General features: G+C 44.6%; 1 protein-coding gene and 1 long non-coding RNA gene across 4 annotated transcripts in view; one reads left to right on the top strand and one right to left on the bottom strand.

Moving 5' to 3' along the window:
- Window positions 1-17,774, top strand: part of PIK3R1 (phosphoinositide-3-kinase regulatory subunit 1) — an 82,553-nt gene extending 64,779 nt beyond the window's left edge. Inside the window, exons 1-10 of one of the 3 annotated variants that reach the window (XM_082722997.1) lie at window positions 7,120-7,939; window positions 11,262-11,364; window positions 12,064-12,162; window positions 12,261-12,441; window positions 12,627-12,752; window positions 13,455-13,597; window positions 13,814-13,990; window positions 14,085-14,153; window positions 14,764-14,934; window positions 15,946-17,774. In XM_082722997.1, coding sequence (XP_082579123.1) covers window positions 7,531-7,939; window positions 11,262-11,364; window positions 12,064-12,162; window positions 12,261-12,441; window positions 12,627-12,752; window positions 13,455-13,597; window positions 13,814-13,990; window positions 14,085-14,153; window positions 14,764-14,934; window positions 15,946-16,135 — 1,668 coding nt within the window. In that variant the 5' untranslated portion in view covers window positions 7,120-7,530 and the 3' untranslated portion in view covers window positions 16,136-17,774. Of the gene's footprint in view, window positions 1-7,119; window positions 7,940-9,692; window positions 9,880-11,261; window positions 11,365-12,063; window positions 12,163-12,260; window positions 12,442-12,626; window positions 12,753-13,454; window positions 13,598-13,813; window positions 13,991-14,084; window positions 14,154-14,763; window positions 14,935-15,945 lie in introns of those variants that run through there. The other 2 variants (XM_082722998.1, XM_082722996.1) reach the window with 2 other exon arrangements.
- On the bottom strand, window positions 440-12,660 carry LOC309860687. Its single transcript, XR_014309532.1, has 2 exons — window positions 12,592-12,660; window positions 440-609 (listed from the first exon to the last, which is right to left on the bottom strand). It is a non-coding gene; the product is annotated as an uncharacterized lncRNA (long non-coding RNA).
- Window positions 17,775-19,062: the final 1,288 nt, after the last annotated feature.

The raw sequence follows: 19,062 nt of genomic DNA, 5'->3' as shown, positions 1-19,062 counted from the left end.
AAGAATGGCTGAGTGGTGGTGTATGCGGAAATTTTATCTGGACTTCAGTATCTGGATTTTTCAGTATCTGTGGATGGTCTTGGTTTTTAGACGTGGGTTGTGGGGAGCTCTCTCCCGTCCCCTCAACTTTGATGCTTCCAGTTGTTGCATAAATTACAGAGCTCATTTTAGTTGTTGACATTCTTGTTTTTCTTTCTAATACTTATAAAGTAGGGGATTTATAATTACTATATAATTTGAAATATTTTGGAATGTGTGTTTTGGAAGGAGGTCCGCTGAGAAATGTCTGTCCAAATAAACATTTTCAAGAATGCAAGCAGTGTGAAACCAGAGTGTTCACCGGAGCAAGTTAGAGCAGGCCAGACACTTCTTTGAAAGCAGGCTGGCATTCAGTTAGCCATTTAACAAAGCAGGAAATGTAGACCACGTTAGCAGTGGATTTAATTTAAACTGATGTATTTTTTTTGTACTGTGGAAAGTCTAAACACTTTGCCTGTATGCTTGTTAAAAGTTAGCTAACAGAAGCTGGTCATTGGGAATAGTAGGGTCCAGTCAGTGAAGTGAAGTTTCAGGACCGGCGGAGATGTTGCTTATAGTCTTAATTTATGCCTAGAATTAAAATAAAACATCATGAATAAGATGTTAAGATAAGAATTCTTTATTATCAGTAACTCATGCAGACTGCCCAGTTTATCTCTGTACAAAGAGGCATGGGGTCCCCCTGCGTTGAACAGTGGGGAATTAGGTTGGTTTGCGTAGGCGTTACCCAGCGAGGCTCGGTGGGGTGTGGATTGCGCGACCGAACAGGTAACCACTCACAGTGCGCATATTTGGAAGGGCTCCTGTGGACAGGACCGGGTTACGGCATCCACAGGTAGGAGGGGCAGCAGAAGCAGTACATAAGGCACGAGGGTTATGTTCCCAATGTTGTAGATCACAGCAAGCAGGATGTTCAGCAGGGATACTCCGAATTGTAGGTGAATGGCATCAGAGAAGTCTGTCAACAGTGGCCGAGGACTTTAGTCCAGGGGGCGGCCCAAAGGTTTCATGTCCTGTGACTGCTTGGCGCATTTGTTAATGGATTTGGGAACTCTGTGTTGGTGTTCACAGGCTCAACAGAAAAGATTTAATGGTAGATTAAGAGTACCCTATGATAAGGGGACAGGGGGCAGGTGTGAAACATGACACTTTAGTCCTTTATTGACTGCTCCCCCCACACCCCACCCCAGACTAAATACAAGAGTGGAGAAAGAAGTGTAGTAACAACAAAAGAGTAGTAGTAGTACTACTTTTTTGTAGTAGTAGTACTAATATAATCGTTTATACTAGTACTAGTATAATCGTACTAGTATAATTGTACTAGTACTAGTGGTACTACTGCACTACTTCTTTTGAGTACAAAAGAAGAGTAGTAACAACAAAACAGGCCCCTGGGCCTAGTAGAGCCCTGCCTCTCACTTTCTGGTGGCCGGTGTGGAGGTGTGTCTCAGACTAGTGACAGCTGAGCCCCGCATGCAGTAAAGAGCTGAGGGTGGTCCGGATATTCTCAGCACCCACCCCTCCGGAGACACGTTGACATGGAAGCTTAAAAGCCAGACAGGGTTCGATAGATAACCCGCCAACAAGTTTATCATGAAATCTTTGAGAATTTCTGCTATACACCAAGGAGAATCAGTTGGAATTTAATTAGTCTGACTGGTATAAACCGGTTAAATGTCCTTACAAGTTTGAGCCTAATTCCATCCAAAAACAAAAATAAAATTCACGTTCATCCATTTTCACTGAGCGCACCTGAGACTGCCTGCTAGGCATGGATCCCACTGCTTTCCTCTACTAAGAAACTGGTGTCAGAGGCGGGATAGTCCTGCCAGCCATGCTGAATGGTGAGCGATGCATTGAACATTCCCTAGACCTGCCCGAGATTCATGCAGCCTCTTCAAGAAAATTGTATCTGAGTCATCTCTAAATGCTAGTTTGAGCCATTCCTCCCTTTGTTTGGTATCTCTTAGCTATTCTGAAGAATGTTCAGGCCCTTGGGAATAAAATAAATGCTTCATTGTGTCTGCCTTGTGGAAACGTACTGACCACCTCAGGAAGAACGTCCTCATGCCAAACCCCTTCACATTCAGGAATGGCTTCATGCCGATGACTGGCGGGGCACTCTTGGTTAGAGAGATGATTTCTTAGGCCTGGTAAGAATCTGACATTTTCCTAGACTCCTCCATAATTGCCTCAGCCCGTGCTGTTACCACAGGGCTCTGGAAGCACAGCACCAGGGCATCTCCAGTGAACAGTCATAAATCGTTCATTTGCAATGACTTCATTCTTGTGAATAGAAGGAGTACTTGAATGATTGGGGGGGCGGGTTGCGGGGGAGACAGGGAAGCAAGGCTATTATGGGATAGATAGACCTCTTTTATAGTTTTTACCTGGTAGAACTTGAACTGCTAGGCAAAAATGATGTTGGAGAAAATGTGTCAATTCATAGAAGACCATTAGCACACAGTATCTAATTAAGTACTGGGAGAGGGTGATTACTCTAAATATGAAAAGAATTTTAGATGTGATGGGTGACTTTGTAGGGCAATTAAGTAGACAGAAAAGGCTTAGAGAAAAAAAATGGTACTTGAATGGGCTTTGAAGAATTGGTAGTTTGAAAAGGGGAAGAGGAAACAGTATTTCAATTCAAGGAGTTTCAAAGGTTTATTCAAAATAAATTGCAAAATACAAAAAAAAGAGTGGCTTGATTCAAAAAAGTAGTAAATGTTTTAAATGACAATTGTAAAAAGCATCATTTTAGAGTTGAAAGCATTGCCCAGCTTTAACTTTGCTCATAAGGAGACAGAAGCGCCCCCAGAGGTTGCACAGTTACATGGTGCTAACCAGTGTGTGCCAGAACCAGGTCACCCCAGGGAGGCCCCCTGTGGAAGGGACCCAGTTCCAGACTCCTGCTAGGGTCTCAGCACTGCGCCTGCTTCCTGGGTTTGGGGAAGTTTCATGAGGAATGGGGCTGCTTTTAGTGTCCAGTCTGAAGTCCTCTGAAGTTTACAGTAAAGAGCCCCAGTGCGAGTTCCATAGCTGTGGTGGATAAAACTCAGAGTCACTCCACCCATCATGTGCTGGTAGGAAGAGAGAGTCTCTAATGGATCTGGATTGAATCAGCTCTCGGCTGCTTATTTGCCAAGGTCATATCAAATAACTCAACCTTTCTAAACTGTTTCCTAGTCTGTGAAATGGGAACAATGCTTCTCTCCTGGGGAGGTTGAGATTTCAGTGAGGTGATAAGTACTGAAACTCATGACCCATTGCTCAACTCTGGTTTTTTTTTTTTTTTTTAAGATTTTATTTATTTATTTGACAGAGGGAGATCACAAGTAGGCAGAGAGGCAGGCAGAGAGAGAGAGAGAGGAGGAAGCAGGCTCCCCGCTGAGCAGAGAGCCCGATGCGGGACTCGATCCCAGGACCCTGAGATCATGACCTGAGCCGAAGGCAGCGGCTTAACCCACTGAGCCACCCAGGCGCCCTCAACTCTGGTTTTTTAAGGACCTTCCAGAGGGGGCCCCCTTCTGCAGCTCCAGCTCCTCAGTCCTGTTGGGCTCTTCCCTCCACTGAGCCCACACTGCCAGCCTACGATGCCAGGCCTCGAGGTGCCTGCATGGGCTTCACGGCTAATCTGCAAAACACACACTCACTGGGTAGTTGCTGGCGGTGCATTGCTTGGAGGGAGGAACGTTCCTCACTTAGTCTCATGCCCCTTCCCGTGTGTGCGGCTTGGTGAGTGGAGGGCCTGGTTTTCAGTAGCACCTTCTGCCATGTGCCTCTCTGCAGTGCACAAAACACACAACTGTACAGAGCAGCCCCAAACAGTGCCATCTACTTCACGTCATAGGAAATGCTGGATGTGCAGTGATCAACCCATTCCACAGGCTTATGCCCTGTAGTTCTGCCTGTTCTTTCCCTTTGCTCAGCTCCATTCCTCAAGGACAAAGGCTGCTTCTCCTGTTGAGCTCCTCCTAGCATAGAGCTAAGGAAAGGATAATAATCATCCACATGAGTTTTCAAAAGTTCCTTGACAGACTAAGCAACTTTCAAAGAACTTTGGCATACCCACTCATTTACTGGATGCAGCAAACCTGTGAAGCAGGCATCTCCCGCATTTGGAGGGAAACTAAGGTTTGAAAGGTTAAACATGGAGTCACTGAGTTCTCTCAGCGTTTGGATAGTCTACTGTCCCCTTTGTTTCCAAAAGTCTTAAAAATACCTAGAGCTGAACAGCAGGTTTTCATGACTCATTATGTGCTATGTTTACCCTATTGATACTTGGGTAGCTAAAGCAGATTTCTGTAGGGCCACTAAGGGACAAACAGGACCATTTAACACAGGGTAGCTCTGAATGAAACCCATTATAAGTGTATTTACATATTTCAGATTTCATGGGTATATCCAGAAATATTAATGCAGCATAATTGAAGTCTAATATTGCACCCTCAAGCCCAGAGTGGAAAATAAATGACTCTTTCTCCCTCCTGCCCTTCTACACCTGTCAGAGTTAATGTTTAACCACTGGCGCATTGCAAAACATTCCTCTTGAAGAGCCTGATTCATAAATCTTGTTTTAAATGCTCTGGGCTTGGTTTTCAACCAAGACGAAAGCAAGCACTAAGGTAGAGGGAAATGACTTTCAAAGAGTTTTACTTTTCTCTGATTTATTTTTTATTGGGTTTAAAATGTGGTCTGACATTAGAGGGTTGTTTCAAAGGTGAGAAATGAAACCTTGAAAAAAATGCATATATTTAGATGGGTCGGAATAAACAGAAGCAAGCCATACTAGGTTATAACGAAAAATAGGAAGTTTTATTTGTGTTCTGAAAAAGCAGCATATTTCAGGGTGCATATATTGGTGGGGTAGTCACTGTGCAGACTCCTTCTCTCCAGGGACAGCGTTTGAGAGGGAAGCAGTGCCGCCTTCTGCTAAGCAATTGTCACACCTTTTCATGCATTTTGTAGAATGTGTCCTGTGTCAATCTGGGTTTCTTTATAAATTCAAATGGCCATTTTCCTTAGTGTGGCATAAGAGCACTGGATATGGAGTAAAGAATTTGCATCATACTGAAAGGCCCTTCTGTCCTAATTTCTCTTAAGTTAAAATGAAGGGAGGCATTCATTTAACCCTTGAAGATTTTGGTTCCTTTATTTTTTTTTCTTCTCACAGCATTTCTTTTTGCAAAGAAACTGTGCACGATAGGAGCTGGGTAGGGAACAGTCACTCTCTGATGGGGATTTGCACGTGTGAGACAGTGTTCAGGCAGTCTGTACCTTTCAAGCATGTTTTCACGATTAACAGTATTTTCCTGACTAGATAACACCTGCTAAGAAACGAAGTGTGGTCTGTTTTTTGCCTCTAAGATGAGTTTTTAAAAACTTTGAGGAAAGGAAAAGTAGCAAAGCATACTAACTGTTTCGAGGAATCCAGAAGGTAAAGTCAGTTTTCAAATATATGTGTGAGTTCTCTGAGTCTTTTTGGGTCTCAGATACATGCCAAAATTAAAATACGAGTTTTGGTTTTTTGCTTTTTTTTTTTTTTAAAGAACTTAAGCAGCCACATGATGAAAAACACTTCCTAAGTTGATATGATGTCTGTGCGTTTGATTTATAGGTTATTTGCAAATGAATCTTCCATTTAATTTGTGTGAAATTTTGGACATAGTGGGAAATACACAGAAAGTTGAGCGTTTTCTCCCAGAGAGGTTACTGATTCTGTTCTACCAGCAGAGGGCTCCCTTTTTAAGCTAATGAAGACCAGAGAGTGTCTTGCCCATCACTTTTCAAAGACTGAAACTAAATGGGAAAAGACTCAGCTTACACTCAGTAATATAACAGAAGCTCTATGGTAGGGGATTGTACATATTGTGAGAAACGACGCAAAGTTCTCAAAACTAAGACTTGCTTTCTCTAAGTTGAGAGTGTACTGCTTTCCAGGGGACAGTTTTCTGAGATCGAAAATACACTTTTGGACTAGAAGACACTATCATCTTGGAAGGTTTTGACATGAAACATCATGTAGAATCAGGTATGCTGAAGAGACTGATGTTTCCAAGCTTTCTAGGTTTAGAAAGACTATTTTTAAAAGTAGGGCAAGATTCTGCAGCTCAGGGTGCAAGGGTGTTCTCAGAACTAACCATATGTTTCAGTGATCAGCAGGCAGGAGCTGGAAGATCCACTTAAAGACTTTTTTCTTTCCATTGGAAAGTAGGTTTTTCATGCTCTATCAGTTGCACCAGACGAAAGTTCATAAAGTCACTTGCATCATGAGGTTAGCGCCCTTCCCAGATACCGCGGGTGATCGTGCAGCTGGGGCCTGCCTGCGTGCATGTGATGTCAGCGCCTAGATCTTCCTTTAGCTCCCTATGGGACCACAGGGTCATGGGTCTGAGGGTAAATACTATGGCTAGACCCGTGTTTCTCCACGGAGAATTAGAAGTTAGTTTTTAAAAAACGTAACCAAGCTAAAAATAGAAAACAGAAAAAGTCAATTTTGTTGTAGGTGTGAAATTTTTCACATGTGGCCTAAAAGAATTTAACCTCAGTTTCATGTGTTACTTTTAACTTTCTCTGGAAGAAGGAAGTGAAGACCAGGGCCAGTGGGTGGAGAAAAAGGAGTTTAGGACCAGAAGTCAGCCGGCTAGGTTGTGGTGCTCCGGCCTTGATCCCGGGCAAACCACTTCCCCCCTCTGCCCTCCGGACCAGGGTTACCAGAGTGTAGCTTGGGGGACTTGCTTGACGTGCTCTTTAGAATTAACTGTCTGGTTTTAGAGTTAGTGATTCTGTGACTTTACACTGTTACGGGTTCTGGAGTTATCAGGAAACCCCTCCATCTTACCCTGAGGCCAGTGAAAATTTTCTTAGGTCAAGTTTTAGTGTGGTTCATTGCCACTTTTCTCAGAGGACGGAGATCCTCTGGGAAGGCGTACCGTCCTCCTGGCCCTATCCTTTGCGCCGCTTAGCGGTCACGTGAACTTCAGGCAGACACACCTTTTCATTGTCAGACACCCCTGTGGCCGGTTAAGCGGGGCTCGAAGTCGGCTCCCTAGGAGCCGCTGCGCAGCGGGGTTTTTCGGCCAGTGCTCACGTGGTGGTGGAGTCAGTGCCCAGCGGACGACCCTCTCCTCCCACCAGCAGGCCTTTTCCAAACCTGTGCCGGGGCGAGCTCCCCCGCGGGGTCTCGCGGTGCACCTGCGGGCCGGCCGTGCTGCTGTGTGGGAGGAGGCGCCCCCGAGCGAGGCACCGTGTTCTGGGCGGCGCGGAGCGGTTCAGGCCTTTACAAGCAAGGCTTTGATTCTATTTTTGCTGAACTAGCTCAGCCACTTCCTGTGTTTGGCCGCGCATAGTGCCTCGCTTCACTGTGGCCACTTGAGCCCCGCGCGCTGCCGCAGCCCGTCAGAGAGACTATTTTAGGTCCCTCCACAATGGCCTTCTCATTTCCTCGGCGAACATGAGCGCGCGGGGCTGGCGGTGGCCACTTGTTAGCCGATGACAACTTTGACTTTGCCTCGGGCTCCCCTCCCCCACCCGAAATCCCTAGCTCAGCAAATATTTGAACCTGCCCAAGTTAATCATGAAGCCGTGATCTTTATCTGCGAGACGTGCGAGCGCCGGGGCTTTTTCCCTCCCGGCCGCAGCCCCAGCATCCAGTGGCTCTCTCGGCGGGGCGCGGGCAGGGAGCGGCGCTGCCGCGGCGGTCCGGTCCCGGCGTCCGTGTCGCGCCGCGCGAGCCCGAGGGTCCCGCGCCGCCGCCGCCGCCGCTGCCGCCGCCGCCGCTGCGCCCTGTCGGCGCGAGCAGTGCCTGGGAGCAGGCGCGGCGGGGCTAGCCGGGGGCATTGTTCTCACTGTCGGATACCGGCCTGGCCGCGGGAGGCTGCAGACATGCATAACCTGCAAAGTAAGTTGCCTCTCCCTCGTGCCCCGCTCGCCGCTGCCCTGCTTTGCTTTGTGTGCTTCTGTGAAACGTTCACTTCTGTAGTTTGTCTTTGCGGGTGTGTGAGTGAGGCTGATTAAGTGCTGTCTGGGGAGGGCAGATAAGACATGAGCGGAGACACTCCCCCCTTTCCTGGAGGGCCACGGTGGGAGGAAAAGATGGGGTTTGGGTTAGAAGTGGGGAAGGAGGTAATTACAACGTGCTTGGCTGGAAGTTGGGACCGGGCCAGGCCTGGGAGAGACGTGGAAAATCACCTGTCTCCCTCCCCTCCTCCCTGGGTTGGTTTGCCACAGGGGATCCAGCAGCAGGACTGGTTCACACCAAGTGCTCCCCACTAGGAAGGCATGGGCATGGGGTGGCCCTTGGGGCTGTTAGCCTGTCTGCAGCTGCTGGCAGGACTCCTTTTGGGGGAGGAAATGCATTTGTATTAAAAAAAAAAAAAAATGTTCTTCTGAACCTTATCTGAAGGACATATCCCAAACCCACACTTTGACCATTTGTGTGTGTGATTTTGAGTTTAGGAATAGAAAAGTGTTCCCGGGAGCGGGCTGCAGGGTATGGGTTGAGTATGCCTTCCTCATTAATGGGCAAGTGAATTCACCTAGATGGGGCCAAGTGAACAGTGAACAGTGCTCAGAGAATGCCTTGCCTTTGCTCCCGTTTTCTCTGATTTAACTTATAAACGTGAAGAGATGGTTTACAATGGGAATGTGCATTAGGCTCTAGTAAGGGTAGTAGGATTATATGTAGGATGGCTCTAGAGAACTAAAATTAATAGATTTATAGGGGAATTGACTTCTTTACATTACATATTGCTAACCAGGATTAAGGGTCCCCAGAGGGAGAAATTTGAGATGGAGGGGAAAAAAAAATCTCAAAAGTGATTACATGACTCTCCCCCCTCAAGCACTATTAAGCCCATCTTCAGACTTCTGGTGCTGCTGGTGAGAAATAGTTTGCAAACATCGTGCTACCTCTGCATTCTGATATATGGCTTCTTTTTGGAAGATATAACTTACCTTGACTAGTCTTGTTAGTGACATTTTAATGTCTGCTAAGAATATACATGTCTTCATTCCTATTAAGATTTTTCATTGTTATTCCCTAAGGTCTAGTTTTAACTTTACTATGTTTGGTAGGAGATTTTTCTTTTAATTGTGCTTTCTCATGTGGTGTACATTTGTAACAGTGTTTAAGTTCTGAGTTGTCAGTGAATTCAGTAGGAATGAAATATCCAGAGTTCTTGATCCCTTCTGCTTTTAATATATATAGGAGGTATTTAAGGATTGTAAAATATACCTTATATATATCATTTTGATGCATTTGTAAGATTTTTAAACCAAGGCATGATCAGGCTCTCTATTAACCCAGATGCACTGGTGGGGCGGGGGGAGGAGGGGGAGCTACGTGCTGCAGCATATCAGCTTTTGTCAACCTGCCAACAGCGGAGCGTACCATGCTGCAAAGAGTAATAAAAAAGGAATTAGAAAACTCACTGGTGGTGGAGAAGAGTCAAATTAAACATCTTTTTGAAACGATGAGCATGTACATACATTGTTGGTCTAGTAAACGTAGGTTCTCGGCAAGGTTGGGATTGTGTTAGGGCTGGATGTTGAAGAGAAATGATGAAGCAGGAGTGGTCTGGTGACATTTTTCTGACTTGATTGGCTCGGGTGTGTGATGTAATAGGTTACAGTGCAGCCCCTTATAGGTTTTAAAATGAATTCCAAGACACCATTACAAAGAAAGCCGGACTCTTTTCTTATAACTGAGCTCAGCCAAGGAAACTCTCGCACAAATGTACAACACTGTTTGGAATATGGAAGACCTGGATTTAGAATATGCTAAGACAGATAGAAATTGTGGCACAGACTTGATGTTTTATATAGAAATGGATCCACCAGGTAATACTGCAGTATGCTTTTAGAAAGCTAGTTTATTTTGTGGGTTTTTTTTTTTTGACAACTACTGTAACTGATCCTCTGTAGATTTCTATTTATTAACTTGTAGTAATTTAATAAAAATTAGCTTGATCATAGCTTGGACATGAAATTGTTTGCCTGTGGAAGCAAGCCTGTATGTGGTGAATGCTTTTTCTTACTTGAACAGATAGGAATTGAATTCCACTTTTTCACTGGTGTCTTTTGTTAACCGGGGTCCTTTGCTGTTTGGGTTATAGTGTTATGTATCGTTCATACTGTTCCTTTAATTAAAAGGATGCGTCCTTTATGCTGCTTTTCTCTTTTGACAGTGGATGAGGACAGTGTGGTACTTTGCAGTGATAACACTTGGTACTTTTAGAGAGCATGTAAAACCTAGCAGTGATTGCAACTCAGTCCTAGGCGATTTGAAACTATTCTAAATCAAACGCTGAGACTTTATCTGCTTTTATATTAAGATACTGTAATGAGAAAAGGAGTTGGCTTCCCATTATTTATTTAGTCCTAGGCTTTACAAAATATTCTTGATAGACTCCTGAAATTTTTGCATGAAGTACTACTTGTCCTTTAAAACTTGTGACTTAGGATTCAGTTAAAATGTTAGCCTTATTTTGCTTCCTAAACTGTATTCCAATGTTAGCCCTGCTCCCAATTAAGAAATTCAGAAACACTGCAGTCTTTTATTTGTCACCAGTTGGTGTATGAATACTGATTTGACATTGAGGAAGAGGGATATGGTTTTTCCTCAGTCTTGGCATATAGAGCACAATTTGTCCAAAAGAATATTAACATGAATACTAAAGAGATTTAGGTCACAGATGAGTTTCTTAAAGTGGCTTTTGGCAGAATAGTGCCTGAAATACTAAGATGAGAGAAAACCAGTTCCTCCTCTTAAAACATATTGCTGTAGATGAGTTTTATTACAGCAACAGCATTTGTGGAGGACAGAAACCAAATTTGTCTTTTATAATTAAATAAGAGGAGGAAATTAAAGCCAACCCATGTGATTCCTCCTGCTCATATGTTCACGGTTTCCTATTTTAGCTGGATTTGATCAGGCCTGAAACTTTAATATAACTCGAGCCTAGAAGTAGAAAAGGCCGGGACTCTGGATTCATTCACATCGCCAGGCGGGTTTATTTGTTAAGCTGCTCTCTCTTTTTCCACTTTTTCTTTTTGACCTATATTCTGAAAGATGTCTTTTTTTTTTTTAACATAATGATCCTGTTTCATAGAATTGTGAATTACTGCTGTATTTCACAGTATTCTAAAGAAACATAAATTAGACCTAAGTGTTCCACTGTAGTTGAGATTGCAAACAACTTTTCTTTCTCTTTCATCTGCAGCATTGCCTCCTAAACCACCAAAACCCACTAGTGTAGCCAACAACGGTATGAATAACAATATGTCCTTACAAGATGCTGAGTGGTACTGGGGAGATATCTCAAGGTAAGGCTATATAAGTGCTCTGAGTTTTCACTAGAGAGAGCGAGCTTGTTTTAGAGAGAGAAACGCACCAGCATGCTAAGTTCCATTTTTAGGATGTCCTCCAACATAAGCACGAAGCATAGTTGGTTGTCTTCCAGAGAAGACCAGAGAAGTCCCTGAGTGCTGGGGGGACCGTGGGTGTCGGATGCCATGGGAAATTAAATACTTGACAAGTCTCATTCTGGACAGAAATGTCAGGAAAGCACCCGGGTGGAGTGGCACTGCCTAAAGGCAGGGTCCAAAGTCACTTTCCATTAGGGAAAACTGTCAGAGTTTATATAATTATCTGACACATACTTTACAAAGGCATCTTTATTTGTCGCTTTTTTTTTTTTTTTTTTTTTGAAGGGGGACTATGGATTCCCTTTGGGGATCATGTGTTTTTGTGCTCAGTGTATGTGGTTACAAAATAAAACTTTGTACCACAGCTACACCAGTACTGAAAGTGGGTATGTTGCTTTGTGTTTTGTCGCTCCCAGTTTGCGAGGAGATGAACTTTGTAACATTTCTATATAAACAGTACATACGCGCGCGGCAGCAGGGGCTGAAGGGAGCTCTACCTACTGTGTGCTTAGTTTTGCTGTGAAGTTAAAACTCCAAAAACAAAAGCAGTTACTGAATCCTCAAAGTGAGCTTTGTCTTGTGTCATTTTCCTTTCAGGGAAGAAGTGAATGAAAAACTTCGAGATACAGCTGATGGGACCTTTTTGGTACGAGACGCATCTACTAAAATGCATGGGGATTATACTCTTACACTAAGGTGAGTCCGGGAACGTAACAAAGATGGAACTGTGGAAGCAGACGTCAAAACTTTTTTTAAAGAAGACTGCAATGCCATTTATTGTGTTGTATCTACAGGAAAGGAGGAAATAACAAATTAATCAAAATATTTCACCGAGATGGGAAATATGGCTTCTCTGACCCACTGACCTTCAACTCTGTGGTTGAACTAATAAACCACTACCGGAATGAGTCTCTAGCTCAGTATAATCCCAAACTGGACGTGAAATTACTTTATCCAGTGTCCAAATACCAACAGGTAATCCAAACTGGAATACTTATGTTACAGTATTTAGACAAGATACTTTGCAGTGTTTCAAAAACATTGTGAAGCAGCTGAATTGCATGTAATGAGATTTTAACAACTTTTTACTACAGTTTGATATCGGCCAAAACATTGACTAAATACCTCATCAGCTGAAGTTCTCTCTTTCATTTTTCCAGGATCAAGTTGTCAAAGAAGATAATATTGAAGCTGTAGGGAAAAAATTACATGAATATAACACTCAATTTCAAGAAAAAAGCCGGGAATATGATAGATTATATGAAGATTATACCCGTACTTCCCAGGTGAGTTTTCTGCAAAAGTCACAGTGTAGGCTTAGAACTTATAGTTACTAGAGTCTAAGACATGTCCTTTCAGTTTCTGCTAATCGGATGAGGGGAAAAGATCGTATATTTGTGAATCACTGTTTATTATTCATAGGCTCTCTAGACCATAGTATATCTCCATAAGCTTTCCCATGAAGCTCTTAAAGATTTCACAATAAGTACTCATGCTAATTGAAGAGGTTGCTGTGAATTTTAAGTGGATTTGACATAATTCCTGATTGAACTCTCCCTGCCCCCCCAACACAAACTTGTCTGACCTCCAAAATGGAGATTTAACTATTATATACCCTGTCAAAAAACGTGGCTCTGTTCCCTGCAGTATTTTCCTAGAGGCTTAATCTGCTCTAGGCTATGATGTATCTAGGACCACCAGAGGGAGTAGAAGGCAGCATGGATTCCTTAAATTGCTGATAAAGGGGAATGACTTTTAAAACGGTGAAAACTATAGGAAATTGTTGGGCATAGACTAGAAAAATTCCCAAAGTAATGTGTGCTTCTGATACTATTTTAATGGGTTTTATGAATTAGGGACCTTGCTTGGTAACAGAGTACTCAGATGTTAGATAGTAATAGCATCAAATGTCCTGACAGTGTCTCACAGTAACATGTTATTGGTTCTGTGAAAGGTATGATATTGTCTTATGTAACATTGTATTGCAGGAAATCCAAATGAAAAGAACAGCTATTGAAGCATTTAATGAAACCATAAAAATATTTGAAGAACAGTGCCAAAGCCAGGAACGGTACAGCAAAGAATACATAGAAAAATTTAAACGCGAAGGCAATGAGAAAGAAATACAAAGGTTGGTGAATCAGGAGGGTTGTCTTTGTACTAAAGATAAGCAGAATCCTCCAGAACTGTTGAAAGATGGTCTTGCTTTCTGTGCTTTGAATAATTGAAATTTAAAAAAAAAACAACAAAAAAAGACAGCCTGAGAAAGCATTCTTAACTTGAGGAAATCTTTGGGAAAGCATCATGATAGAGCAGGTAATGACCCATGCCTTTCACTTGCCTGTAGGATTATGCATAATTATGAGAAGTTAAAGTCCCGAATCAGTGAAATTGTGGACAGCAGAAGGAGACTGGAGGAAGACCTGAAGAAGCAGGCAGCTGAGTACCGGGAGATTGACAAGCGCATGAACAGCATTAAACCAGACCTCATTCAGCTGAGAAAGACAAGAGACCAATACTTGATGTAAGTCCCAGAATCCGAACCCTGGAAGCCACCAACTCATAGTTGCAAAAATTAAGGCTACGTTATTAATGCGTTTTCTTTTTCTGTTTTCCAGGTGGTTGACTCAGAAAGGTGTTCGGCAGAAGAAGCTGAATGAGTGGCTGGGCAATGAAAATACGGAAGAGTAAGTACTTCCTGCAGGTGGGAGGCAGCAAAGGAGGTCTTTCATTTAGGGAAATGCACGACTTGCTTTGTTTGCGGAACAGCGAGCGATTTTACCGAATTTGGAACATCCTCTATAAACGGCGTCGCTTTATCCTGAATGTTATAAAAGGAGAGTTCAGGGAAGGGGGATGCCAACCTAGATAAAAAATCCCTATGGGTTTCTCAAACAGTTGGAAGGCGGGGAAAAAAAACACAACACAGTTCCATTCAGTGGATCTCCCAAAGCTTAAGTATGTGTTTTGTTTGAATTATTTGAAAACTGGCAGTCCTCCTAGTCAATACGTTTCCTGATCAGAACTGGACGAACAGGACTGGTTGACACCTTCCTCTCTGCCCAGGTTCCTCAGTGGAACTCCTGACTGCAGAGTTTAACTTACCGGTGCTCTCTTCCGGGGGGTGGAGGGGGGTGGTTAGGGGGGCACATTGAAGGCTGAAGCTGGATGAGGAAAGGCAGGCTGGAGATGCTGCTGGAGTCAGAGCCGCAGCTGCTGGTCTACGGGGCTTGGGAGGCAGGGCAGGCTGTCCCTGGTGGGTGCTTCACAGAGACCCTCTCTCTCCTGGCTCTCTAGCCAATATTCGCTGGTGGAAGATGATGAGGATTTGCCGCACCACGACGAGAAGACCTGGAACGTCGGCAGCAGCAACAGGAACAAAGCTGAGAACCTCCTCCGAGGGAAACGAGACGGCACCTTCCTGGTCCGGGAGAGCAGCAAACAGGGCTGCTACGCCTGCTCTGTCGTGTACGTAGCTCCCGCTGCTGGGCGCCGGGCACGCCGCTCTGGACGGGGTGCTCTCTTCTCTCTGTTCGGCCGCCCGAGCCGGGGCAAGGATGTGGAAGAACCTCGCGGTGCAGTAGTGTAGGACAGGGAAGAAAACATGCTGTTTTTCAAGTCCACGCAGAAGTATAGAACCCTGCTGTGGAATTCAGACTGGGCTTCGGGGCCTAATTCATGAACTGGTTAATCAGGAGTAGTTCAGATCTTTTCATCTTTGCAATGAAACTAGCACTACTTGCCACCCGCCCCCACCCCACTTTTTTTTTTTTTTTTTTTTTTTAATATATATAACTTCTCAAGGCTAATAGCAGAAGAATATGATGTAATTCCTGTGAGAGCTCCACCCCCAGGTCAGGGCCACAGCAGGAACAGGTCAGAACAACGAGAGAAAGGTCACTGCCCTTGAGATCAGGGCACCCAAGAGATGACATTTCTGTCACGGGGCCTATTTTCCTTTTCATACTATTCCCCGCTTCCTGTCATTTCAGGACAGTGTCCTCTAGGAAAGGAAGGTTCCAAAAATGCAGCATATTCGTGGTCTCCCTCCACTTCAGCAGAGAAATAGTCGTACAGGGAGGAGGAAGTAAGAGCATCTCAAAGTTGCTCTTACTTGGAGTTGAAGGCCAAGAGTATAGGAGCATATAGGGGAAATGCAAAGTGAAAGGCTAGCCTGAGAGAATCCTACAAATGCCGGTAATAGTAGAGCCCTGTTACACAAAGCCTCCATGTCACCTCTATCCCATTTTAAAGATGCAAATACAGTGGCTCAGGGAGGCAGGATTACCAGCCCATGTCACTCACCCCGTAAGTGACAGAGCCACGAGTCGACAGCTAGCCTGGGAGGCTTCCCGTTCTGGAGGATGGCCTGCAGAGTGTACTTTTCCATGATGATGATTTTATGAGCAGCACCTCGTGGGGTCGAGAATTGTCTAGGAGCAGCTCAAAAGGCATGTGCTTTCTCTCTCTCCTCCGCAGGGTGGACGGCGAGGTCAAGCATTGTGTCATCAACAAAACGGCCACCGGCTATGGCTTCGCCGAACCCTATAACTTGTACAGCTCCCTGAAAGAACTGGTGCTACATTACCAACACACGTCCCTCGTGCAGCACAATGACTCGCTCAACGTCACACTAGCCTACCCGGTATACGCACAGCAGAGGCGATGAAGCACTTGTCCTCGGATCCTGCTCCTGACGTTCAACCACCCTGAGGCCTCTGGAAAGCACAGGGCTCCTCTCCAGCCTGACCTGTCATTGAGCTGCGGAAACGAAGCCATCTGCCTTCAGATGGGACTCGAGCTTCCGACAGAAGAGTGCAGGGGAAGACACGCAGCCTAGCACCGAGTAGTGACCCTACGTTTCTAATCTGGAGCGCTTGTCCTTCCTTACGTTTTTGGAGGTTTTTTTTTTTCTTTTTTTTTTTTTTTCTTTTGGTTTAATTTAAGCCACAACAACACAAAGAGAAAAAGAAATGCAAAAATCTCTGCGTGCAGGGACAAAGAGGCCTTTAACCATGGTGCTTGTTCATGCTTTCTGAAGCTTTACCAGCTCAAAGTGGGGGACCTTGGAGACCAGAGGGTGGCCAGGCTCTAGAGCCCCGGCCTGCAAACGCTCGCACCAGGATGGCTGGGCCTGGGCCTTGCTGTGCACGGTGGACCCAGACACGTCGCACTGTGGATTATTTCCTAAGAAATGAACGATATGTAGCAGAAAGGCACTTCGGCTCCCAAGAGACATTTTAGGAGAACGTCCGCTCACGTACAGTCAGAGGAAATTCTGTCGTAGCAGAGTGCCAGAAGTGTTTTGTTTAGACTTTAAAAAACAAAAAAATGACCCCACCAACGACGGAGAAACGGAGCTTGGAGAACAGGACTTTAAATGACATTCATTATATAAAATATGTACATAACAGTGGATGACTAACTATCAACTAGATGGATTTGTATCAATACCAAATAGCTTCTGTTTTGTTTTGCTGAAGGCTAAATTCACAGTGCTATGCAATTTTTAATTGTCATTGTTATCTCCGTTTTAAATGTACCTTCAGAATAAGCTTCCCCACCCTAGTTTCTGTTGCCTGAAAATACTGTCCCTGATTTTTTGTTGTTATTGTTAATATTCATTTGTGATTCTTTTCCTTTTTTTAAAAAAGAAATGTACAGGATGCCAGTTTAAAAAAAAAATGGCTTCAGAATTAAAACTATGAAATATTTTACGGTTTTTCTTGTACAGAGTACTTGGCTATTAGCCCAAGGTTAAAAAGTTCCTAACAGATTTTTTGGACTAAATGTTTTGTTGGGCAGTGCCTGATAAGCTTCAAAGCTGCTTTATTCAATAAAAAAAGAGAAAGATATATAAATATGACAAAAGTATCGCTGAGTTCAACAATGTTGTTTCCAGACTCTTAAAATACGGTACCTGGTAAGGTTTCATAAAGAATTGTGAACTTCTTGAATCTAGGGAGTGGGGGGAATGTAGCCAAGGGCTGTACAGGTGGGGCGGGTGGGGGCGAGATGGTGTGCACTTTCTCACGATGACGGAGACGTGAGTAACTTCTACTTCAGTCTTTTCCCACTCTGATCTGCTTGTTACTAGACATGAGTGACAAGGACAGACCTACTGGAACTCTAAGGCAGTGTGGCGGCCGGTCAGAGAACGGAATTCGTAGGAAGAAAGTCGGCCTCCTGGGGCAGTGTTCACCTTTGTTTGGAACGCTGATCGCAAGGTATAATTGCTGCATTTAGATTACCTGTCTTGTTAACATGAGATTACCCGTTACAACCAATAAACATTCATTTCAGAAAAAGCCGGACCTGGAAAAAGGATTTTTATCTGCATTTGTTATTTTCCCACCTTTCCATTCAGTTGGGACCACACGGCCAAGACCCGTGATCCGAGCTGCTCCTGTGCTGGGCTGGGGAGAGCTTGTGAAAGTCCTGGCCACCGCAGGGATCCCAACAGTCCTTCTGGCTCATCTTAAGTCATTGTGTGTGTTCTACTTCAACGTGGGAGAAAGGCAGGGGTCCTAGAGCAGCCTATCCAACTTGGGGCGAGAGGGAGGGTCTCTCCCGGATTTACTCAGGCCCATCCCCTTCTGCGTGGTGGCCACCGTCCTTGTGTCGGGAATGATAAAGGATCAGTGTGAGGGTCCCGCCCCTGGCAGGTTCCAGTGGCATCTCACAATTGGCAGTTTCCCTTTGCCGGGATTGATTCAAACCCGGCTCTATTTCAGATACTGCGGGGAGGGCTTTTTGTTTTGTTCTTCAGTGTAGTTTTCAAAATTCTTTTGTAATAACCGGTCCACCAGCTGACTTCATCATCTGTAGAATGTATTATTTTCTTCTTTACACGGGGCTATTCCTGTCAAGAGTAGGAGTTGGTCTCATGGCCAGACTGTCAGCCCTGAGACCTGACCGTCTCCCTCTCCTCTCCATAGACCGAGGACTGCCCTGCTTGTAGCCTGTAAGTGTTGCCTTGAAACTATCCTTGCACTTCCCACGCGAGCCCGCCGCTGCTTTCACAGTGATTGCTAGACTAGTGTTCCAGTGGGGTCTTTTTAGTAGCACACCCATGGATGCTGTTAAATATAATTTTCATTTCACATTGAAAATGCAAGATCTAAGATTGAATGTTTCATTAAAAGACAGCTTTGTTCATGTTTTGGGGGTCACCACTCTCCCAAGGCAGCTTGGTCTTCAGGCACCTGCCTTGTTTCTGCATCTCACGGACACAAATGCTGTAGGTTTCTCTCTGAACGGCAAAGGCAGGATTCATCATTCCCTGTTGATAGTGAGTTACACTGTAGCTATGAGGTCATGCCTCTGCCAAATGCCTTTTTTGATTTTGGTGCAGGCCCACCACATCCGTCCTTCTATGGGTGACCAGAAGGGCTCTTGGGGTTCGATCGGTCATCTCCTCATAACACTGAGTGGCTCATGAGTATGAATGGATATAGCAGAGGCACTCCTGATAACACGCTTTTATGCACGCGGTGACTTTCCCCACGCACTGTAGCATTCTAGACATAAAAGCCAGAAGCTAGGCTAGCTGCAGCAAGGCTGTGAGGGGACTGGACAGTGGGAGCTCGGGGACCC

The sequence above is a fragment of the Mustela nivalis genome (assembly GCF_964662115.1).
Source record: "Mustela nivalis genome assembly, chromosome: 3".
Taxonomy (NCBI): domain Eukaryota; kingdom Metazoa; phylum Chordata; class Mammalia; order Carnivora; family Mustelidae; genus Mustela; species Mustela nivalis.
Note: the sequence above shows the minus strand (reverse complement) of the source record. Positions and strands in the feature narration are given on the sequence as shown.